The sequence below is a fragment of the Protopterus annectens genome, chromosome 10.part0, assembly GCF_019279795.1.
Source record: "Protopterus annectens isolate FY-2018-M chromosome 10.part0, PAN1.0, whole genome shotgun sequence".
NCBI lineage: Eukaryota > Metazoa > Chordata > Ceratodontiformes > Protopteridae > Protopterus > Protopterus annectens.
Window position 1 is genome coordinate 933,169,062 of NC_056744.1, and position 26,608 is coordinate 933,195,669.

At 37.1% G+C, this 26,608-nt stretch overlaps 1 protein-coding gene across 2 annotated transcripts in view; it reads right to left on the reverse strand.

The window, feature by feature from the left end:
* The window catches only part of PLPPR5 (phospholipid phosphatase related 5), a 3,295,121-nt gene that overhangs the window by 816,719 nt on the left and 2,451,794 nt on the right, over positions 1–26,608 (reverse strand). For both annotated transcript variants that reach the window (XM_044085711.1, XM_044085712.1), the window contains one exon: positions 24,808–24,984. In XM_044085711.1, coding sequence (XP_043941646.1) covers positions 24,808–24,984 — 177 coding nt within the window. The remainder of the gene's footprint in view (positions 1–24,807; positions 24,985–26,608) is intronic.

Genomic DNA, 26,608 nt, shown 5'->3' on the forward strand with positions numbered 1-26,608 from the left:
TGTGTGTGTGAGTGTTTATGTATCTGACAAAACTTAGTAAAACCAAACTTGCTAACAATAGCAGATCCATGTAAAATTCCCCTACATATTAGATGGGTTTGATTATGGTGATGTTACACCCCAGATGGTGTGGTTCCAAAGATGGCAGTACCTGTGAATATGTGAGTCTGAGCTCCAAGCTGGTAAGAGAAAAACATCAAAATCATGGTCTACCTCTTAAGAGAGTCATACCTGGAGAAAACTGAAACATCAGTATGTGGCACAGAATGGAAAAAAAATTGACATCTGGCAGGATATTGCTGAGCATCAGTCATCTCTGACAGGGATCATTAACTCTGGGCATCAGTACCATCACATGCACAATAATCTACAGAGGCATAGGCTTGACAAGCTGGCTGAGTAGGTACTTGAGATGATAGTGAAAATTCCAGATTTTAATACTAAGTATTTTTCAGTTTTTTAAATCTTATCAAAAATAGGTATAAAAACTGTGCTAAATAAATACTGCATAAATCTAGGTAAATATAAGACAAAATGAATGTGTAAGTGCAAATATGTAGCTATATGTAATTCAAACATATGAGCAGGCATAAACATATCTGTATCAGAAATGCATCGTGCAGACATGGTTTTGTGTGTAATTGCAAATATATCCATCCATAGATCCACAACCTCTTTTTTCCAGTTTTGCACATAGGGTCGGTGCGTCACATCAACAGTGACAATATATGTATGAATAACAAAATATTTGTAAGTACCCCTATATTAAAAAGTAAAATACGTGCATAAAAGAGCACATTTACAGAACTGTACATATTCTTATAGGTTCATATGTTCATAGGTAGGTATTAGGCTATTGGCCCTAGGGCCTATATAAGCCTAGCCAAAAGGTACCCTGGCTTTCGCCACCCAAGAAAATTATTTTCCTGTGCCACTGTCGAGCAGAGCCACAGAAGTGATACCCGAGGTGAATTTCCTATCTCCCATCCAATCATCATTATATACACACACACACACACACACACACACACACACACACACACACACACATACACACTAATGTATAAATATGTATCTGTATTTATACACAAACACAAAAGAAAATATTTATATTGCCACATAATTTCACATACTGTAGGTATTAGCTTGTAACTACTTGTACTACTTTCAGCCATTTTTTGAAAAAAAAAAGATTGGTTTGTGTAGACTACAAACTGTTAATATGATATTAATATAAGATATTATTTTTTTCCAAAATATTAACTGAGCATACAAGATGGTTGAACTCAGTTGCCACCACACCTTAGGCAGAGTGAAGGTGAGGGTTAAAGTAGCAAGTTAATGACCAGCATAGAAGATACTGAGAAACTCACTGATTGTATATTTTTGAAGCAGCAAATTATTAAAACTTGCATTGCCATGAAATATATCACTGCATCCATTTGTAACAGTAAATATGTTTTGTTTACTGAAAGTTGAAATGGAAGGATGTCATAACTTCCTTTTCATAGTTGCATTTTTGTATGTGACGATAGCTTGCCTCTTTGAGGAGAAGGTATAAGTGTGTTGCTTGGAGAAAATTCACATGATATTACTTAACATTGCAAGTAAAGTAGGCAAGGCACACTGGAAAACAGAAACTTGAAGGAAATGTATGCAAAAAGCATCAAGTACCCACCTCCCAAGGAGATAAGCTGCAAACAGATACAAAAACATAATACCTTGTAGGAAGTCATGCTGTCCTTCTAGTTCTGCTTGCAGTGAATAATAAATACTTATTAGCAGGGCTGGATTAGGTACAATGAAAGTATGAAAATCTGTGCTTTCCTGCTTAATAAATGAAAGCATATAGCAATCCATCCATCCATATGTAATCCCTTTTTCTCATTTTTGTCCATGGAGTCAGGGTGACACTTCCTCAGTGACAATCATATAGAGCCAAGGTTTACACATCTGGGTGGCTAGCCCTGCCATGGTAGTTCTTCCACACCACACATTCACATGCACACTCACACCTACGTCCAACTTACAGTGTCCAGTCCACCTACTGCATGTCTTTGGAATATGGGAGGCAAATGGAACACTCGGAGAAAACCCAAATGAACACAGCGAAGACATACAGACTCCACAGTAAGGGCACCCCAGACAGAAATCGAAACAGGGAACCTCTTGCTATGAGGCAACATCACTATCTGCTGTGCCACTGTGCCACCTCCTAGAGCATAAGATCCCATATAAATATGTACAGAAATAAGCACACACATTAAGCAAGTGCAATTGTAGCACTGCCTTGCTGGTTAGTAAACATAGTCATGTAAGAAAGATTTATCATGCATCTAAGATAACTGCCCTGTCTGTCTTCTCTATGTAGCAGAAGAGGAGAACTCCTAAAACCGAGCTCAGGAGAAAAGGTGACTGAAGAGACTGAATGTGTGTGCCCATGAAAATACATAAAAAAATTCCATAAAAAACTGTTAAGTAATAAATTAAGTTTTTCCTATGTTTCACTTATTTCTTAAGTATAAATTTGGAAGTAATTCATATACAAATTAATAAACGTAGTAAAGTGTAATTGCAGCACAATCCATACCAGCCAGAAATTTCAAATGTACTACCACTTCATGTTGCACTAACATATCTCATGAGAATCAGAAGACTGCCAATGTAAAACTCACCACCATTTGACAGCTATATACTGATTGTTCCCATGTTTCCAGTACTGCTTCCCAGAATTTCTTCTTGAATAAAGATTTAATAAAATTAATAAATTACTGTTAATCCCGCAGTGGTGGTGCTGCGGTAGCGTTGTCGCCTCACAGTAAGACGCTGTCTGGTTCGATTCTCAGCTAGAGCGTCTTCTGCGTGGAGACATGCGTGAATGGGTGTACCTTCGCTGAAGGTTGTGCGTCATGCCTGGCAAGCCGGTGCGTAAAAACTTCAACTGCCAATCATTAGCGGACCGGAGTTCCGCTGTGGCGACCCCTAACCGGGAAAAGCCGAAAGACACAAACAAACTGTTAATAAAGATTGCACTGATATATTACATTATGAGTCTATTTGTTTTTTTTTCCTCCTTCCTCTCTTTATCTTATATTTACTTTCATTCCCATTTCTGTTATTTTTTTCTACAGGTCCAGAATCCTTAGGATCAGCCCAACAAGGTTGTTCCCAGGTCAGAGAGCATTCCTCACAGGATAAGGAGAGTCGTACCTGTCCTGTAGGCACCTTAACATGTGACAGCATGGCAAGCCTCACAGACTGTGGGCTTCAGGACATGATTGAGGATGTGGTGGAGCAGGTAGTGGAAAGACATCTTCAGCTAGTCCTAGATGCTCTTCAGCAGGTTCAATACTTACTGCCCCAGTAGGCACAGACCACCACAAGCCTCCACCCTCTTAATATTGAGGCTCTTTTCTGTAACACCCTTAGGCAATGGAAATATTTGAAATCTTTGGGACAGGGTGTCCTCCTCAGCCCAAAATCTCCTCATCTTCTTCTCCCCTACAATTCTAATCCTCATCCTACCAAAACTACCCTCTTACAAAAAAAAAAAAAAAAAAAAGAAAAGAAAAATAGGAGGTGTCTATACCCTATCAAAAATATAGTACCCCTCCTCTACAACCTCCTCCAGCACAACCATCTTGATGTGTTCCTTCTATGTTTCCCTTTAAGTTATGTCTCCCCTTTTTCAAACTTTCCAATCTTCTCCTTTCCACTCTTTCAAAAAAATCAGTTGGATGACCACATAAGGGTACCCATATACAGAACATAAAAATCCCTTTATATTTTTAAAAAGTTAATACAAATAGCTGTGCTGTGTGCCACTTGCCTTAACACTTTAAATGTGGTTACGCATAGCTGCGTTCATTCATAATACCTGGAAACATATGTAATTATACCAGCACTTATGTTTTCACATACTACTTCACGCATACTTAAGTATTAATTTCAGCAAAGTTACACATTTGACAAGTGTGGGTGTTTTATTAGAAACAGCTTTTGCATTTACTTATTCAGATGGAAAAATCTGGAATAAATGAATGTACATACAGGAGTAGCAGAGCTCTTCACAAATAACCACTACAAGAGTGTGAACCTCGGAATTAAGAATACCGGCAAATATGCAGTGCATCTAAGTTATGATTCTACTTAGGTGGAGGGAAAAAACGAGTGAAGTGTTTGTAATGTAATAACATAGTGCATTGGTAATGACAAAACATATTAAAGTAAGTTGTTATAGCTCTTGTGGTTTACAATCAATAGCTGAAGAATGTGAACATCCCTAGTAATCTTATTATGGTTCTATCAGTCATTCATAACATCAGTACCACAAGCACAGAGACTCAGACTGCTTAGCAGGAAAAAGCTCTTACTTCATCCAAATAGGACATACATGATTCAAAGTATGTTATGCCTAAAAATGCACTTTTTATTCTGCTCTGTGGGCTGAGACATGTAGCCATTGCCAATATAAATCCTATGGTCTTCATTGAAAACGTTCACTGCCGAAGGTGACTCAGTGAAATGGTCTCCAGCTGAAGGCTTCTGAGGTGTATTTTTACAGACCAGTATAGCAAAGAATAAATATTTACTTTTTTATGTTTTCTAATTCTGAAGCTAAAGGAGAAATGGAATGTGACAAACAATAAATAGTTTTACTACTACTACTAATAATAATACATGGAAAATATTGGAAGAAACAAAGAAAGATGGACGACTGTATTTGACATGCTTTAAAAGCTAAGAAATCCTGCTAAATTATAGCTATGAAATGGATCATTCACTTGGAGAGTTAATCAAGCTGTACTGCTTAAAGCACAGCATGCTATATTATAACAACTCTGGGACCATTTGTTAACTTGACACAAAAGTGAAATGCAGTTACTTAAAGTGTTCTTGGCATAGCTATTTTAATTGTGACTGATGTATGTACTGCTGAAATATAATAAACAAGAAGAAAAGTGGTAAAGAAAATAAACAGAATTCCTTGTCTTTGAGTGATAAAATGAATTGCTGCGGCCTACTATCAAGCTATGTCAGAAAAACATAAGTCTGCCCCATTTTGAGCATCTCTTAAAAAATCCATGAAAATATGTGTTAGTTGAATTATTTTTGCAGGTTTTTAGGAAGGAATTCTGCTATTTCCACATCTATATATTAATTAGCACATTTACATGTTTATCATGTTAGTAAATCAGTGGTCCTTCTACATAAAAGTAGCTCTTTTACGGGCAGATATGGCAAATTTAATGAAAGTTAAATTACACTAATAATGTTACGGTTTATCTAATGTTTATTAATTACTGCCTGTTTAGGCACACAAAGTTACAGAAAATATGCAAGGAATGAAATATACTTCATCAATCAGAAGGTGCTTCTTTGTTAATAGGTAGCAAAAAAACATGATATGGATGCAAAAGTGAAAGATGTACAGAGTATAAATAAAAGTTGACCAAGATTCATCATTAGTAAAAGAAAGGGAAGCAATATTGAAGATGTCGTAGGGAACAACATATCAGAGGGAAAACAGAAACCAACACTCAGCTTATTATACCACTGAAGATAATATCTTACTATGAAATGCAAAAGGGAAAGTCTTTAGTCCAAAACAAAGCAGCTGCTACGTAACACATCTCATGAGAAAGCATACCACAGCTATTCCTACTTGAAAAATTTTTATTTTTAGTTCTTTCCTGAAACAGGATTTTGCATAAAGAATGAAGATTAGCAGGTAGTTGCTTCATAAAGCAAAAGTAGATACAGTAAATGTCTTGCCTTTGATCCTTACCCCAATTTTGGGAAATAAATCAATATATAATGCAGAAAGCAGAAGGGTCTGTTTGTGCCGTAAAGACTAAATGATTCACAGAAATCTCAATGAGGTTATAAGAGTTTACTCTACCTCAGTAATGCAAATCTATTTAATGATGGGGACACTGACAATCTCTAGTGACAAGCCTGGTAATGCTGTGGTTGACATATTCTTCTTATTGAAATTCAAGGCAAAAGCAAGAATTATATTAAAGTACAGGCAGGGCATTGGCTAATTCATTAAAAATTGAGATACAGATCTACTTTACTCGCCTAATCAGCTGACAGCCTTAAAACAGGCACCATGATATCTATAAATATTCCAGTGAAAATAGCACATACACACACACACACACACACACACACACACACACACACACACACACACACACACACACACACACACACACACACACACACAAATCCCCCGACATATGTAAAAAAAGGATAATCACCCTTATCTTCACACATGGGGTAAATTTTCCTACACCATCGTCACTGCTTCAACAAGCATACCCACTTCATGGCTGCAGCTCATGAAAGGTAAGTTATATTTAGTTTGGGAGAATGCCTGCAAAACCACATTTTTTTTTTATTTTACCAACTGCCCCAAAGAAATATTATTTGCCATCAGTTTGACTGATAGCTGTGGCCTATTTGGTTTAGACTAGCTGTCTGAACTGCATGGTTCCCACAACAGATAAATATGACAAGTGCACATACATAGGAAAGCACACCTCCTATGCCTCTGCAACTTGCTATTTTAAAGCTAAAAGCCTGGAGAAGTGCAATATTGAATTGTTGTGGTACGACACCGTTTAACATGGTACAGCAGATAATAAGTCAAACTTCACTGGCATTCTGGTTGATTAGCATGGCACACAGACATGATACAGACGCCACATACAACATATGCAGACCCAGAGGAAGTAGGACAACTACACAGCACAACACAGTGATTAGGGGAGGGGCAAAAAACAGAAGCTTCAAAAGCTGCATAGAACCTACCCTGCTACAGATCTGACAATATCAGCACAGGGCATTATCCTCACTATGTCAAGAGCAGGGACTGCAGCAGTTTATTTCTCTAAAGACAAGGATATGGTATGTCATTAGGAAATTCTGATTTTCATGCTATCCCATACTACATTACAAAGTGCAATAAGGCAACAATGTGATGAACTTCACTGCACTAAGCAAAGATGGTGCAGTTTCATGAAGGCAAATGTCCCTTCTTCCAACTATCACACTGTAAAATAAGTTGCAAAGGATGTATTTCTGATCACACTAAACAACACATGTGTATAAATGCCAAACATAGCGTTTTTCAAACAAAATTGTAATCCAGATGATATACTTCAGGAGAACAAATATACTATTTGTAACAAGTAGGGATGAGCTTTATCCTACCTAAAAATCCCAAAGCAGACTGCATAAAATCAGTAATGGTAGTATGCAAGCTGATAAAATGATGTAGGATGAAAGAAGACATTTTATAGAAATGATGATGGAAAACAGAGTTCCCCTACATCTTGTGTAGTACAAAACAGACAAGGTTCTATCTGGTCAAGTCAATTTGCTGATTTTGAACTCCACAGTCACTGTTTTACACAGGAAATCACTACACCAATAGTGATTCCTTTGTTTTTACAAGTTTCCTTTTTTATCTTGTTTTGTGCAACTGTAGAATACATAAATCTAGGGGAGGGATTTGCACCCTTACAAAAAAACAAAGACAAAAATAAACTCCATTTATTTCCTGGGGTTAAGTTCCTAACCACTTAGAATTGGAGAGTTAGTTTATTTAGTTTATTGTCAACTTGTAACTTGATAAGTCTTAGCACAGGTGATGGGTAATACATATAAAATATACTTGATAATGCTTAAAATGAATGTGTTAGAAGGGACAAAGAAAGACAGAATATGAACTAAACAAAAGTGTTACATGTGAGCCATCTGACTGAACATTTTATATGAGTTTGCATTCAGTGAATACTAACTTTTGAAAGTGCAGCTTTCAATCCAGCATACTAGATTTGAAATATATTTGAAATCTGGAGTACCACACTTCCAGAGAAATTCAGTAAATTTACCAAACTGAGTATTCCTGCTTTACCAAGGATCTGTAACCTGAAAGTTAAAATAGCAGCACATGGAGATGTGATGGGAAGCACGGGTGAAAGTGCAACTCCCCTAGCAGACAATATGTTACTCTCAACTTTTGCTAAAATATCAAAATCAAACAGTTACAATTTTGTCAATGCAGCAAATTACAAATGATTTAAGTTGTTTTTAGAAACTGTGATTGCTTGCAATCATTTTGACATTGACAGTGGTACATTCTGCTAAGGATAAAAGAGAACAATTTATGAGGCATTGTGTGTGCCATGTGGAAAACACATGAAACCTTTAGTAAAAATGTGTAAAAATAAGGCTACTGATTCTGAAACAGTGAAAGCAGAGTGACATGAATATCAGTACCGAGCAGGACAGTCACAACTTGGGTGGTGGTGATGAGGCACAAAATAAGCATTAAGAAAAGTTTTTATTATTATTATTATTATTATTATTATTATTATGATTGATTGTTGAGCTATTCAAATGAAAAAGTGAAGTTAGGGGACACTGGAGGAAGATGGAGGGAATCAGGTTTTTCAGTCAGGCACAATATTATAACACCTTGCAGCTTGTCCTTTATTACATTATAGCAGAAAGCATAATACAACATTACAACTTTTCAAATCTAAATGAGACCTCTATAAACTCTTGTACCACATATGGGGATGTAAACCTGAACAGACAGAGAAGGAAAATGGATAACAATTTAAGATATTACAGCTAACATTCCAGATACCACCTGTTTCAGGAATACCCAGAGCATGCTGACATGTAACGTTATATATCTCATTTTTAAACAGGTTTTGCAAATGTATTACATAAGTTGTGCAGAAATCTTTTATGTGATACTCTTCCTTAAACTCTCAGATAAAAATATGCTTGTTGTTCAATAAATTACACCAAACATTTCTCATCCCACTGAGGAGAAGGACTGGAGAATTACCGAACTGTCCATTTACTTCTTTAACATACTCTCAACATGTTGCTCCTTTATGTTTTGCATTTTACTGTAAACATTTGTAATAGTATACAGAATTTAATGAATGCAGAATGTCTTGCTATACTGATTGTGGCTTTTAACTGTATGTTTATTAAAACTAAATCATTTAGTAACTGAGTTATTTTCATAGAAGAAATAAGTTCTGCATGCTGGTATCTACTGCAGAAACTTCTACTTAAACAGTCTTCTACCTAGCTAGATAATACTCTCCAGCAGATATGTTGCATGTGATACTGCAGCTGCAGCATTACATATCATAAGATCAGGGACATAAAGTCTACTTTTTATTTTTGAAATAATGTGACGCTATAAGTACTTCTTTGCTTAAAAGGGAGATCCAGGACATTCAAAAGCATTTTATTCCTTGCCATATACCATTACAAGGAAAAGACAGCCTTGCTTGCACACATTTAATACATAAAATTAGTCAAAAATCATCATTTTAGCCATAATTAGTTTCTGCTCAAATAGAATAAGTTATTCCAGCCTTCAGTTTATTGCTGTAATTTATTTGATAGACCTTTTGCATCAGAATCTGTCACTGGTACATTCTTACTCCAGATATTATAAATTTCTAAAAACTACCCAAGCATCAACTGCAAAACAGAGTCTCTTCATGCATGATTGGTGCCTGACTATACCTCCATAAACCCAGTATTGTTTACATTGTTGAAACCTGGTTGAAAGAAAGAGGCACTCCCTCTTGTTATGCAACGAAAAACTTATCAGCCCATTTGAAATGATCAACTTGATCAAATAAACAGGGGTAGTGAGATGGTAAGAATAATAAAAGAACTGCAATATCTCCTAATTATAGCTTCAGACAAAATAAAATATATTGATTCTAGTTGGTTCACATCTAAAATGTTTATAGGTAAAAATCTCATTCTCTATCTTGCCTCATATTTTCTTTTACATCTGTCTAACTTTAAGATATTCGTCATATGTTTCACCTTGGACCACAAAATACAATTTCATTTTACTTGCTGGCTTGAATATAAATTGATTAGGTGTATCACAGAGAAAACTAAATGAGGTAGCATTAATTTTTACACTGACTCGGTGTACATCTTCTATAACTCTCCCTAACTAAGCTACCTCTTTAACGACTCATTGTTAAACCTGCGATTTACCACTTCTCTTCACAAACATTACCATATGTCAGTCCATCTTAACTTCATAGTGTCAATTGATCACCTCTCTCCGTATGTTTTGCTTATTATTTTTTAAAGGCTATATATTGTATAGACCCTGCCTCTTCATTCCTTGTTCCCATCCTTCATCCACTTTACCCTCTCTCATCTACAACTCATTTACTCCAAAGTTTAATTTTAAATTGATATCCACACAGTCTATGTACTCCCTTCCTTTTTTTAAATTTTAAAGTAGTAACACACATTTTCCTAACCCTGTCTGTCTTTCATCAAAAAATGCCATGTTGCATTATTTTCTCTTTAATACTGAGTTTAAAATTGTCCCTGCAAGCTGGCATTAATTCACAAGAATGGAAATCAGAAATGATCTTCCATCTCCCCATATCTAAAAATTAATTGCTTTCAGAACATTGCTCACTCTGCTAGCCTACTAAGTATTTGAAAGAATGTATATAAACTAAGTTTTGACTGTGTTGAAGCATACAAAGCCCTTTGTACATAGTAGCAGAGATTTATGCTTGCATTCCGCACTATCAACTGTTCTTTTCAACCCCCTAATTTTATTTTTCAGAACTTAGACAAGGGCACACTTACAATACAGTATTTATTGAATTAACTCATTCCACACAATGCACTTCTTGACATTTGTACTTGCAATGGCTGTATTGTGAGCCTTTTTGGCAAAGTTATACCCTCACAGTCCAATCAAACATATAAATATCTAAAACTATAAGAGTAACTAAAGATGTGTAAATGGCAAACTGTTCAGGTTAAAGTAATCTCTACAGTGGTAGTATTCATTGGATTCTAGGTGTTACACTGTATTTTATACATTATAATAACTATAAATATTAGTCTTGTAATGTTTTCTAAATAACTTACAATATATTGGTAACCATTCATGCTACTCAAACTTTCAGCAACATTTTGTTCATCAAGTTGTGAGCTTTCATATGAGGCTAAACAACATTGTCTGTGTTGCTTGAATGTTTCGATGCTCAGAGAAATAAAAGAAATTATTACAATATAAATAAAAAATAATATGAAGAAACCAATTGGCATAATGGTTAAGGTCTTTGCTCCCCATTCACAAGGTACAAGATTCGATCCTGCCCTCCGGCCATTTGGAGTTTGCATGTTTTCCCTGTGTTTCTGTGGGGTTCCTCCCACCTGTGAAAAGCATGCTGAGTGTTCCTGTCTCAAACACACTACTGAATGTAGCTGTGGGCATCAGTACAGACTCTACATAGTGCCCTATAGGGGGGAGAGTTGTATAGACCAGCCACTTTGGGCATCTACTGTGGTGCACAGTATTCTCAAGATAGGAAAACATGGATCGCAGACTGGGCACTGTGGCAGGGCTAGCCACTCGGTGTAAAATATGACTAAGCGATTCAGTCATGTTGACGATGCCACATGGGTATGGTATTTGCTGGTGATAAGTGGGTTGAGGACTTGGACTACTCTGACCTATGCCAGGGACCTATACTAATGGTGGGAGGGGTGTATGTGCCACTACTGGCCAGTGTGTGCCTACCATAAAGCCCAGCAGCCCTGGGTCAATAGCCTACTGGCTGGTGTCCAGATACCCAGCCTGAGTTACCTGGGATAGCTCTGTTGAGCAAAAACTGGAGATAAAACCAATACACATGCCAAAGATTACCTGAAAATTGCTACACTCAGTGTAGGCTCACTGACACGACACAGCTTGGAAGTGGATGACATGAAGATACAGAAGAGGCTAGATACCCTATGTATCCAAGAGACAAGATAGAAAGGCAATGCACATAGTATACTAACTCAGGTAAGAGAGTGGCTTCAGAAGGCAGTGAAGGATGTCATCAGAATTAGTAACAGACTCATGGCAACCAGAATCCAGTATAATGATAGGGCAGCATTCATAATCTCAGCCTATGCCCCATAGCAGAGTTGTGATAGTGAGGAAAACAGTGCATTCAGACAGCAGCTGCAGGGCCTACTAGATAAAACAAGACAACAGGAATTGGTGTAGATAATGTGTGACCTAAATGTAAACATCAGAACAGACAGAAAAGGATATGAGGGCTGCCTGGGTCCATGGTTCAGAAAGAGAGACAGTCACAAGATCACATGCAACTCAGGTAGACTTCCTCCTAGTAAGGAAAGGGCTCTGGTGTCAAATCAGTGATTGCAAAGTCATCTCTAGTGAAACAGTTGTCCCACAGCATAAACCACTGGTTGCCACAGTCAGTTGCAAGCAGTGGTCAGAGTAGACTCTAAGATCAACAGAAACCAGGATGAAGACCTGAACGTTGACTGAAGAGAAAGTACAACAGTTGAGGAAAAGGGAGGTATGAATGAAGAAGTCAAAGCTAGAATCAGAGGGGCTGCAGCCAATTGAGACAGAGTGTCAGGTGTAATGTATGACAGAAGAATGCCAAAGAAGCTGAAAAGTAAGGTGTACTACTGCATGGTACAGAAACCTGGGCAGTAAAGGCAGAGCAGATGAGGAAGCTAGAGGTGATGGAAATGAAGTATGTGAGAAGGGTGGCAGTATGCACACTGTGGGACAAATGAAGAAATGAGGACATATTAGTTCCAATTGTGGAAAAGATCAAAAAGAACAGATGACAGTGGTCCAAGCACATGTGCACAAAAGCAGAAGACAATCTGGTGAAGAATATTTGCGACAAACTTGAAGAAATTAAGAGGAAATAAGGGTGCCCAGCAAAGAGGTGGATGTAATGTGTGAGAGAAAACCCACGAGTGTCAAAGAAGGCAGTAGTATGTCACTGAATCGAGAGAGATGGTGACAGTTAACACAAGACCCCAACCCCATGTACAAAATGGCAAAAGGGGGATTGATTATGCTGCAATAGAAAATAATATAATTTAATCTTTAAGATAAAATCATTCAATCGCTTGTATGTAGCATGTTTTTGAAATTATTGTTTAACCTGAACAGCCAATATTTGATGTCACTAGGATGATCCTAAAATACTTGTTTGGATGTGTCATTAGAGTTTAATACGTTCCAAACGTTGTAAACCTAACCATATTTCCCAAAATAACCAGAACTCAGAATCAAACCCTGTATCTTGTGTCTTTGCGGTGAAGACCTTAAGCATTATGCCAACCCCTCTCATTGTGACCCAACCATGTCCCACTTTTCTCCATTAATTATTGATAATGTAAGTTCATTATCAAATACACCTACAACAACTTTGAAATGCATTCACAGGTTCATAGGTTCATAGGACGTTACTAGGCTAGCAGCCCTAGAGCTCTTACAAGCCCAGCCATGTTAATCCTGAGTTGCCACAGTTATCCTTGGTTAGATGGATGTAACTCGCAGAGCGAGTCTATGATAAATGTCGACTACTCCTGTCCATGAGGGACATGGGTGCCACCTCCAGGGTGAATTTACGGTCTCCTATCCATTTGTCCAGGTTGCACTTAAATAACGTCAATGAGGAGCTCTGTTTCAAATTAATTGGAAGTTTATTCCAGAGTAGCGTGAACCTCTTGGGAGATATATGTGTCTTGACATGTTCTGTTAATGTCACAGGCAAGGTTAAAATCCTTAGAGTAAGTGACTCTTGTGCCATTTGACTTGTGGATGCACAGCATTTCCATCAGGGCAGGGTCAGAGACTGCCATGTAGGTCAGGCACAAGTCGCCTCTTAGCAGCCTATATAACACAGAGTACAGTTACAGGGCTTTCAGTCTGTTGTGGTTTGCAGGCAATGTATTTTCTTGGTGAGAACATTTCCAAACATTTCAGTGTTTACTGTGGAACAAAACAGGGCTATCATATTTCTCAATGATGTTTGCATTAGTTATGGAGCAGCTATGGAGCCTCTGATGTATGTTGTTAGGAAGGAATATTTGATCTTAGATAATAAAAAATGAATAATGTTCTTATATGCAGGGGGCATATTGTTTTTTATTAGGTCTTAAGAAGCTCAAGCAAAACAATTATGGAACGGAAAGGATAAGCTCTGCATGATTTCAAGGCTTAAGGGTAGTTATGAGAAATCGCTAATGGTTAATTTTAATTTTAATAAAAGAAATTATTAATGAGCACATTCACAGGAGCAGATGGCATTAGATGAAATTAGAGAAAAACAAGATGCTGCATTGTGGTGTAGATGTAAATATAAGTGTAGGTCTAACTTTTGATAAACATTAACAAAATGAACATTTGAAAAAGATAAGTGATTAGAGAATGTGAAAATGGTTTGAATACAGCAGCAAAATAAAGAAGTCTATAGGAAAAAATGTCCGTGACTGAACAAACTGCGAACAGTAAAGGAAAGAAAAGACTGAAAAGTATTCAAGCTAGAAGATGAGATATGTTCTTTTTCTGTTTATAGTTAAATCAACCAGCTTTCTTCAGTTAACATAAGGACCGGCTGACAAAATGTCTTAAAAATATATTTTTTTTCTGGTGGAGGATTTATGGCTCTGTACTGCCATTATGCAATGTTTACCCCACCTCCACTAAAAGTCTAGAATAACAAATGTAATGCTTGCATCACAACAATTGTTCCACAGGAGAGATATCCTGATGATTGACATTTGGAAAGTTTGACATGTCTGTGTTTTCCGGAAAAACAGTTAAACATCTGTTTACTGCAGACAGTAGTGTAATAAGTGGGACAGGGTTTTTCTTCTCCTGTCTGGACTATAAGTTCGCACTGGTAGGCTAGCTGTTCTTCAATCATCAGTCTCAAAATCCTCTATTTAATCCTTACCCAGTACAATTACTTTATTCCACAAATAAAGCAAACTGATGTGCACTTTCTGGCTCTGGATGTAGCTTTACAAAGGAGCTTACTCATATGATGCTTGTGAACATTGTCCACAAAAAACTCCCCATTAATCAGAGTATGTACTTAAAGTTTTTGTGTCTATGTACTCAGAGAGATACTAGCTGGATATGAAAATGATTTGAGAAGAAGCGATGAAGAAGTTTGTTGATCAGCTGAGATAATATACCAGTAGCCAACAATTAGAGTTTAAGGAAAATCTCATGGAGCATTGTTGGAGTGACGGTTAAGTGGGGGGATTCTGACTATATGAACTTTAAAAGGAAGTATGACAGTACAAATTTATAGGAGGCATGGCGGAAGGATACTGATATACTGGGGGGGGGATTCTAACTATATGAACTTTAAAAGGAAGTATGACAGCACAAATTTATAGGAGGCACGGCGGAAGGATACTGATATACTGAGACTTCACAGTTGTGAGAAATGTACATATACAGTAGAAAAACTGAGACATTTTGTGTCAATTTAGTTTGAAATGAATGAGACAATGAATAAATCCTACAAAAGGGGAGAGAGATTATGTGCTTACTGTGACATTAGTGCCAGAACAGAGAATAGAGAAAGAGAAAGAAAAAGAAAATATTTTACAGAGATGAGGGACTCCTATTGAATACAAATGATTTGGTAAGGGTTTTACAAGAAATAAATCAAAACAGGGCTGGATGTTATCTTTTGAGTCTTCTGAGTCCACAGCTTTCAATAATTATAAATGGTTCAGGTGTAAATGGACAGAAAGAAGAATACACCAATATGTCAGCTAAAGCATCCACAGATTAGGAATATATACTAATATTTTCAGAGTTATGGAAACTGTCTGTGTTACTAAGGCAATTTAAAGATGAAGTAAAAGCACAGGAGCAATGTTAGTCAAGCTGCCATGGGAACCATAAGATTCCTAGCCATATACACCTTTAAGCAGACACACCCGAATGTTCTTGCCATCCTCTTCAATAAATTAATATTGCTCACCATCAATATACGATAAACCTGCTATAAATTTGTCAGCCATCCATCACAGCCAAGTAGTAATTTTTTTTATCTGAAGTGATAACTTATTCCACTGGTAGGAAAGGTTGGGAATGTACTATGTTTAAGATCTAGCTCTTCAGCAAGTCTTGATATTTTTGTGGTGGAGATCTAGGTCCCTATTACAGGTAACTCCAAAGAATGCAAAATACTAGTAAACAAAAAAGCACTGAGGTAACATAACATATTACAGGTATTTGTAGAGCTACTGGCTTTAAAATGAAATAGGTGGTCAAATAAGATTGGGTCTATCATAGCCCAAAAAGGGAGATGCAAGCCCTCTTTGAGGAATAGGTAGGCTACTAGGTGTAAGGAGAGCCATGTTATTTTTTTAGGACAGTGGATATGTTTAAGGTCTTTAATTATTTTGTACAAAAATCTCTGAGGCCTTTCCAGTTGAACAAGATTCTTGGATTTGCACATACCAATGGAAGCACTGTATTTTATAACAGGTCTAATAAAGTAAGGGTACAGTGACAAGATGACATCTTTAGTTCTTGAAATTATTCCGTTAGAAATTAACTGGGCAAGGCAGAAGAATTTCTTGACTATGGCAGAAATATGATGATCGAATGTCAGGGAGTTGTCCATGTGTCTCTTAAGACAATATTTGTCTGAATAGGAGTTCCACTTATAACATATGAGATAGGAACAGCTTTATTTGCTAAAAGTTACTATGCTGCACATTTTCTGCATTTAGCGTGAGACCATTTTTGATACATCAGGTATGCACATATTCCTGTCTTTGATGGAGCTGTTTAGTACCTGTGGATAAGCTGCAAACACTGCCCAGATTGCAGGCATCAGACAACTTGGTTAACCTCACTTTTAGGATATTGGCTTAGATGTCTGCAATATAAGTGAAAAACAAGAGAAAGCCTAGCACTAACACCTGTGGTACCCAACTAACCACAATTTGACATTCATAAAGGGTACCAGTAAGTACATGAAGTGATAATTTTCCTTCAAGTTTGGAGTATAAACTTGATGAGTACCATGCAACGTCCAAAAATAATAATAATATTGTTTTAAAAAAAGTTGTCCAATTAAGATGAACCTGATGAAAAGTCAGGATTTTTAAGTAATAGAAAAACACAAAATTGGAAGGTAAACAAAATATGCCCAGGCTGTTTACAAGAGCCATATCCCTTTAATAAACAAGGTTATGAAACAAAATAGAAACTGTTCTTAAATGTTTAACATCTAAATGTATGTATAGAGAAATTATATTAGAATATGGCTATCTAGTGCAGAACTAATGAGTTTTCATGATAAGTAGAGCCAGATTCATTAACGCCTACATTAAGTGTACACTGAGTGTACACAATCTGTATTCAAGAACATCCCTACCATAGTTTTTGTGTTTTCTAGTCACTCAGAAAGTTTATGCTAAGTGCTTATGTAGTTTACACTTTGTTTTAATCTTTATAAATCTCCCTTCATATTTAAGGCTGCAAGAAAATCGGTAGGAAAACTAAAATTAGGAGGAAGAAGGTGTGAGGTATGCTTGTGTTGTCTGTTCACTCACAACAGTATATACTTAGTGTAGGCATTAATGAATCCCTGGGTATATGTTTCTCCTTAGAGAAAAGAACCAATATTTTATGGAAAAATGCTGTGAGAGAATTATGATAGTTGTTAAATACAAGAATATCATTTTTTTTTCTGGATGGCCCAATATGCAAGATGTTTATCACTAGTACAGCAGTGAGATCTAGACAATAATAAATGGCATATTTATTTTAATAACAAATTTATGACTCAGCAGAGAATAACTGTGAATAACATCCTGGAAGACAGGAGTATGCAAAAAGGTATGAGCTTGAGGTTGTGAAGATTTCTCATGAGGTTATATTGATGACATTACATTAAAAAGAAATAAGATAACAGGACATGATGGCGTAGGGAACAAAATGTACATATTAACACAAGTAAAGAGGGACCAAGATATTGAAAAACAAGATGAAATTTATATAACAGAATATAGGGTTCCAGCTTCATGGAGAAAGGGATAAGTAATCCTGCTTACAAATATGGAGATGATGCATGTTTTATATTTGATCACATTAAAAAAATGTACATGCAGTGTTAATAGATCTAACATCTGTATTTGATTCAACTAATAGGAAAAAAACTGTGATCTGTGATAAGAGAAAGGGAGTTTGAGATGAACTGGTGGTGATAACAGAGGGTATGCATTTTCTTACTTGGGGTAAAGAGAAAATGTAATCAAATGATCTTTTAAATGAAGAATAGGAAATTTCTAAAGAACTAAGACAAAGGTGTGTCCTTGTTCTTTGCTGATTCTTGCTGCTGATTCTTATATATATATATATATATATATATATATATATAGGAGCGCTACAGAATCCTGAAAGCCTAAAATCCTGAAGACCAAAATCCTGGCACCAAAATCCTGAAAGTTCAAAATACTGAAAACTCAAAATCTTGAAAACACACAGGATACCAACACTCACTATATTCCAGCACAAGTACATACAGAAACAAAACACAAACTATATTACTGTTCTCCAAGTTTAAGCAGGGGGCAAGCCCCCCTGCACCCCTCACACCCCCTGCTACTTAAATCTATCACCCCAAGATTGCACATAGTGTAGTGAAGTGCAATCTTGGAGTTGATATATTTAAGCATGTATATGGATCCCCTTCAGAAGCTCGAAGTTTCAAAACTTCGAACTTCAAACAGCTGAGACCATAAGATCAAAGTTTTGAAACTTTGAACATTTTGAATGGAGATAGCCATACAGCATGGAATGGGATATTTACTGTTTTCCTCACTGTAGTGTGATCTCAGAGTTGGTATATTTATTTAGTAGGGGGTGAGGGGGGTGCAGGGGGCCTGCCTCCCTGCAAAGATGTAAAAAAATAGATTGTTTTTATTTTTTTTTTCAATTTCATTTTTAAAGTTTCAAAACTTTGATCTTCTGGTCTCAGCCATTTGAAGTTCAAAATTTTGGAACTTCAAGCTTTAGAAGTAGATCCATATATATAGATATACCACATGTATCTATTTATCTATCTATTTATAAATGTACATAACAGTAGACAGATAATATAGAAGAAAATGTAGCTAAGATTGGTGTCAAAAGCTACCGAATAATTAGGACTTGCCTCCTAATTATGGCCTTTATTTATGAAACTGTAATAAGTCAGAAGACTAGATTAAAGGAATTTATGTACCAGTACAGTGTGACAAAAATTTGAAGAAAACTAAAATAATTGTCCAGAATATGAGAGGCAGAAATTGAAAGGCATACTTGAAAAGGCATCTGCTGGATACTGTTGATTTTTTTATGTGTTTGGGTTTATTTTTCCTGAAAAATAAGTCATGGAGGAATCATAATGATTAGATTAAAGCAAAGACTGATAAGACGTCTGTATATTTATATTAAATGGATGTAAAACTGGAGGGGAAGATTCTTACTACCCAAGTCCAAGGGAATAAAGCAATACGTTAACCACTGCTGACATACAGAGCATAGATTTGGTCACAAGTCTGTTAGTTGGGGTACAGTAGTTTAAAAAACAGTAAAGAAGGCTTTTGAGACTTCCAGTCATCATTCCAGTAGACTGCTTCAGAATAAGCCTAGGGATGATATAGGAGATTGCCATATACATGTTAAGCAGAGATAAATCACCCCCTCCCAGCAAAATGAACAGCAATATAAAGAAAACTATAAGATACTTTTGGTAACTAACAATGAGCACCGTATTTTTGTTCCTTCTCAGCTTCTTTTATAAGCTGTCATTTCTTAAGGTCAACAACAATAGTATGTAACAGTTTGATATGAAACCTACATAAACACTTCCGAGATGCATTATATGTAAGTTTTAGTTTCAGTATGGAAGTGTTTATTTTCCAGAATTAGGTTTACAAGTAATGGGAACTTATGTAAATACAACATTTAGAAAGTAGAACTCCCTTATATAATGTTAGAGTGACCCATTTATCTTCTTCTTCTTCTTCTTTCGGCTCCTCCCGTCAGGGGTCGCCACAGCAGATCAACTGTTTCCATTTCTTCCTGTCCTCTGTATCTTGCTCTGTCATACCAACCACCTGCATGTCCTCTCTCACCAGATCCATAAACCTTATCTTAGGACTTCCTCTTTTCCTGTTACCTGGCAGCTTCATCCTTAGCATCTTTTTCCAAATATACTCTGCATCCCTCCTCAGCACATGTCCAAACCAACATAATCTTGCCTCTCTGGCTTTGTCTCCATAACTTCCAACCTGGGCTGACCCTCTGATATACTTATTCCTAATCCTGTCCATCCTCATCACACCCAGTGCAAATCTTAACATCTTCAACTCTGCCACGCCAAGCTCTGACGCCTGCCTTTTTGTCAATGCCACTGTCTCCAACCCATATAACATAGCTGGTCTCACTACCCTCTTGTAGACCTTCCCTTTCACTCTTACTGGTACTCATCTGTCACAAATCACTCCTGACACTCTTCTCCACCCACTCCATCCTGCCTGTACTCTCTTCTTCAACTTTCTTCCACACTCACCATTACTCTGAACTGTTGATCCCAAGTATTTAAACTCATCCACCTTCGCCACCTCTACTCCCTGCATCCTCACCATTCCTCTATCCTCCCTCTCATTCACATACATATATTCTGTCTTAGTCCTGCTGACCTTCATTCCTCTTTTCTCTAGAGCATATCTCCACCTCTCCAGGGTCTCCTCCACCTGTTCCCTACTCTCACTACAGATCACAATGTCATCTGCAAACATCATAGTCCATGGGGACTCCTGTCTGATCTCGTCTGTCAACCTGTCCATCACCATTACAAATAAGAAAGGGCTCAGAGCTGAACCTCGATGTAATCCCACCTCCACCTTAAATGCATCCGTCACTCCCACCGCAGACCTCACCACTGTCACACTACCCTCGTACATATCCTGTACCAAACTTACATACTTCTCCGACACTCCTGACTTCCTCATACAATACCACAACTCCTCTCTAGGCACCCTGTCATATGCTTTCTCTAAATCCACAAAGACACAATGCAACTCCTTCTGACATTCTCTGCACTTCTCCATCAACACTCTCAAACATTGTATTTGTAGTGCTCTTTCCTGGCATGAAACCATACTGCTGATCACTAATCATCACCTCCCATCTTAACCTAGCTTCCACTACTCTTTCCCATAACTTCATGCTGTGACTGATCAGTTTTATCCCCCTGTAGTTACTACAGCTCTGCACATCACCCTTATTCTTAAAAATCGGTACCAAAACACTTTTTCTCCATTCCTCAGGCATCCTCTCACTTTCCAAGATTTCATTAAACAATCTAGTTAAAAACTCCACTGCCATTTCACCTAAACACCAACATGCTTCCACAGGTATGTCATCTGGACCAACAGCCTTTCCATTCTTCATCCTCTTCATAGCTATCCTTACTTCCTTCTTGCTAATTCACTGCACTTTATGATTCACTATCTGCACATCATCCAACCTTCTCTCCCTCTTATTTTCTTTATTCATCAGCCCCTCAAAGTACTCTTTCCATCTCCTCAACACACTCTCCTCGCTTATGAGTACGTTTCCCTCATTATCCTTTATCACCCTTACCTGCTGCACATCTTTACTAGCTCGGTCCCTCTGTCTAGCCAATCGGTACAGCTCCTTTTCTCCCTCTTTAGTGTCCAACCTTTTATACAACTTGTCATATGCCTTATCCTTAGCCTTCGCCACCTCTCTCTTTGCCATGCACCTCATCTCCTTATACTCTTGTCTACTTTCTTCATCTCTCTGACAATCCCACTTCTTCTTTGCTAACCTCTTTCTCTGTGTACTCTCCTGTACTTCTTCATTCCACCACCAGGTCTCCTTGTCCTCCTTCCTCTTCCCAGATGTCACACCAAGCACCTTTCTAGCCACCTCTCTTACTAGCTCTGCTGTAGTTACCCAGCTATTCGGTAACTCTTCACTGCCACCCAGTGCCTGTCTTAACTCTTCCCTGAACATCACCTCACAATTATCATTTTTCAATTTCCACCATTTGAACCTTGGTGCTGCCCTCACACTCATCATCCTCTTCTTGATCACCAATGTCTTCCTACAAACCACCATCCTATGCTGCCTAACTACACTTTCCCCTGCCACCACTTTGCAGTCTCCAATCTCCCTCAGACTGGCCCTTCTTCATAAGATATAATCCACCTGTGTGCATCTTCCTCCACTCTTATATGTCACCCTATGCTCCTCCCTCTTGTTAAAGTATGTATTCAACACAGCCATGTCCATCCTTTTTGCAAAATCCACTACCATTTGACCTTATACATTCCTTTACTTAACACCATATCTACCCATCACTTCCTCATCCCCCCTCTGTTCCCTTCACCAACATGCCCATTGAAATCTGCTCCAGTCACCAGTCTCTCACCCTTGGGTACAGTAATCATCACTTCATCCAACTCACTCCAAAATTTTTCTTTCTCATCCATCGCACACCCAACTTGTGGAGCATATGCACTAACAACATTCATCATTACACCATCAATTTCCAGCTTTATAAACATCACTCTATCCGACACTCTTTTCACCTCCAAAACACTCAGCATACTGTTCCTTCAGGATAATGCCTACGCCATTTCTCCTCCCATCCACACCATGATAAAACAATTTGAACCCGTCTCTGATACACCTAGCCTTGCTCCCCTTCCATCTGGTCTCTTGCACACACAATATACCAACCTTCCTTCGGTCCATCATATCAGCTAGCTCTCTCCCTATACTAGTCATACTGCCAACATTCAAAGTTCCGACCCTCACTATCATAGTCCTAGCCTTTATCTGGCTTCGGCCATGCCTTCCACCTCTTCTCCTCCTGCGGCCAACAGTAGCCCAATTTCCGCCAGCACTTTGTTGGCCAACAGTACTGGTGGCGGTCGTTGTTAACTCAGGCCTCGACCGATCCAGTATGTATATGTGTACTATTGTCTGCATGCATGATTTGGCAAAATTTTATGCTGGATGCCCTTCCTGACGCAACCCTCCCCATTTATCCGGGCTTGGGACCGGCACAAAGAAATGCACTGGCTTGTGCATCCCCAGTGGCTGGGTTAGAGTGCCCCATTTATAATAATAATAAAAAAAAAAAAGAAAAACGAAGGAACAAATAATTTTTGGATTATTAAGGACAAATTAAAAAAGGTGTTGCTTGGCTGAGGTGGCAGTCATAATTCTCTATAAATGAACTATAGTCCATGAGTAGTAATGTTACTTCACTGAAACAAAGGAAAAAGATATGGAAGAAATGTAGAAATTATTGCAGTTTACACTAATGCTGAATATGTATACTTTTAGTGGAGCTTTAATACAGATGTTTACAATGAAGTATGCTTAAATTCAATTACTATATCATGTAACTGCAGTAACTTAAAGTAGACACAGTCAGTTAATAATGAACATTAACTGATGTACTCTTGGGGGTCATATTGCTTCTGTGGAGGGTCATAGAACATGGTTCTAAGTTTAATGACAACAGCTTATGGAGTCTTGACTCCACCTCTAGAGTTCTTTCCCTAATTATTCAATTGCATTGACTCAGTGATAAGTTAAATGTGCATCTGATGATGTTGTATTTCTGAATGTGCAAGACACTGTATACATTCTGTATCTGTAACTAAATTTAAGGCCGGATTGCAAAATAATTGGTTTCAGTGTGTCTGCCCTGATTCTGAAAGACTTGCTCTCAGTCTAAGTGACTTACTTTTATGTAAGACCTATTTCTAAACAGGCTTACACTGGGGGCCAGATTCCAAAAGAGCTCCTCTCAGACTGTTCTTAGAGTAAGTGGTCACTTACCCTGTCAGCAAGGCTTTCGGAAAAGGTCCCTTTGTGCACTTCTGCATGTTCTATACAGTACCTTTCCATACACTCAGAATGAACTTGCATGTTTTACACAATATATGTCTACATATTCATATTTAATCATTGTGCTGCACTTAGCATCTACAAATTACTTCACATAATTTCCTGTCTTTTATTCTTTGTAAATTTTAGGCCTATATTTTAGCTGAAAAAGTGCCTCTGGTGCAGTTTATGTCTTCCAGTAAGTAAATAAAATAACTACACAATCTCTTCTCATGTGAAATTATATATTAATGGAAACTTCCTTTTAAGATTTTTTTCCAGCAAAATGTTATTAAAATAATCATACACAGTAAGCAGTAGCAAATATATTCCAACCATTCAGTAATCAGTCTATTAATGGAAACTTGACATATTTCATTTAATTTGGGTCCCAAGTTTCTAGAAGTAGGGGCAATATCAGGGGCAATTTATATAGCTAGTATATTAAGTAACACTGTGCATTTTAGAAACCACATGACAAATGTGCATAGTCCCAGTTAACCTCCTATATTTATAAACATCTCATATTAGTATCTTTGGCAAACTATATTAGTATAATCCAATGTCTTTCAATCAACAACATAGAAACTATGTACATGTCTCCAAAAACTTATACTGAAAACTATAAAACAATGGCAGTCGAATCTTCTTCAATTCAAATGAGCATTTTGCAATCCTTATGATGGTATGTCTGCATTTCATGCACTTCTGTATCAAATAAACTTAATGGGCACATTTATGTAAAGCAAAACCAGTTAATGTGCAGAGTGGTGTGCATGAAAAAAGTAGAAAACTGACTTAAAGTAACCAAAACAGTAATGTATTCTACTTACATCTGCTGACTTATAATTGGATTCATGGGATGATATCCACAGGTGTTTAAGAGATAATTTGTTTGTTATTTACTAAGCAGATGCCTGCTAGCTCAATGAAACAAATAGCACTGATAGACTACAAAACAGATGCAAATTTACTCTGTATACACTTACCAAGAAAACTGCTATTGCTGATCCTATAATAAATCCTGCAATCACATCTGGCCAGTGGTTTCGATATTCTGCCACCCTGTTTAATCCCGTAAGAAATGCCAAACATAATAAGGTTAAACATAGTACTGGTTTTGCAAGCCGTGACCCCTTGGCTTTGATTGTGCTGGTGATGTACATCTGAAAAACAAAAGATACAATGAGCATTAGTTATGTCATCACTGTTCTTCTTTAATTTTTTTTTTACTTTGTATCAGTGTTGAAGCTTCCGAAATAAGATGCTACATAGTTACCAGGCTGAGCATTCCTTATAGTACACAGCCAGGTATAGTGTTATACTGGATACAGTGCTATGACCAAAAACCCTATTGGAAGATAAGTGAATTGCTTTCCATTTTTCATTTTTCTTGTTAAATTACAGAAGTCATTAGTTTTGTGCTGAAGTATTAGTAATTATATGACTGTTGACATATATATATTACTAACACAAATGTGAATATTTTCTAAGTACCAAAACAGCCAGTACCTCAACTATCACTTCATAGGTTCATAGGTTCATATGTTATCTATTGTTGTGTAAGGAAAGGCAATTTCTACGTTTCAGTTTACTTCACCTGTACTAAGAAAAGCTATGAAGGTGCATAGCTTTGCCAGTCATATTTGACTTTAAGATACTGAACAGTACAGGTCAATACTTGTTTTCAGACATAACTTAAAATCAAGTTACACACTGTACTATCACATGGCTGTCATTTTATCTCTTCACATTATGTAGTTAATAGTTATTCACATTTTCCTGGCTCTGTAGAAGAGAAATTACTTTTTTTGCATTATAAGCCAAGGTATCAAGTAAAAATCCACAGACAGGAGTCTTTACAGTCCTTTATCCGCATGGCATCATAAAACAGTCATATAATTATATGCACTCAGCTTTAACAGTGAATTATTCCTCATTTATAAACAAAACATTAATTACTGAGACGTAACCAAGCAAAATATAATGTTTAAAATTAAAAGATAAACATGTCATCTCATGTACTATCACAGCTGAAGTTAATTAGTTAAATTAATATGTGACAGATTTGTAAAGGTAGCTGGAACATGACACATTTCAGATTAAAAGAAGAGTGTAACTCAGAAAAAAGAGGAGATGCAAAAGATGCTACAAGAAAAGCTGTGCCATACCTCATGAAATGAAAGAAGTAGCTGTGTAATAATTTCTTAGAGGCTAACACAAGCAGAAATATAACTTTTTTGCTTTTAGTTGCATGTGATAAAATTTTCTAATGAATATTCGAAAGAAAAACTTGCCAGTTATGAACCATGTCACATACCGCAAAACTGAGACATTTAAAGAAAGCTGGAGAGTTCTATATGCCTTTTACACAGCTCAAGTATTTGCTGATTTTTACCAAAAGTGTTTTAAGCCAACAAAAAAGTGTTTTAAGACAACAAATATTTATACTTATGGTACAGCAGAGTCAGCAGAGCATAGTATTACTATCTTACAAATCCTATTTCTGGATTGTAGTGTTGACCAACCGTTGTTTCTAGTATTGAGATGGCATTTTGTTTTATACATTTTGCTCTAGGTGACTGAATTTTATCTCACCTACAAAAGACGTGCTGTTTAGGATGACTGACTGCTGTATATAATCTTTAGAACTGTGTGTATCTGTGGGAATAGTTCTCTTCAACTGATTGCATCCATATCAAAATATTTCCTGGCAAATAACCAACGTTTCCTAGCCTAGGTTACAGCTGACAAAAAATTTGGCTCTGCATAACAAGTTAGTACTATGGC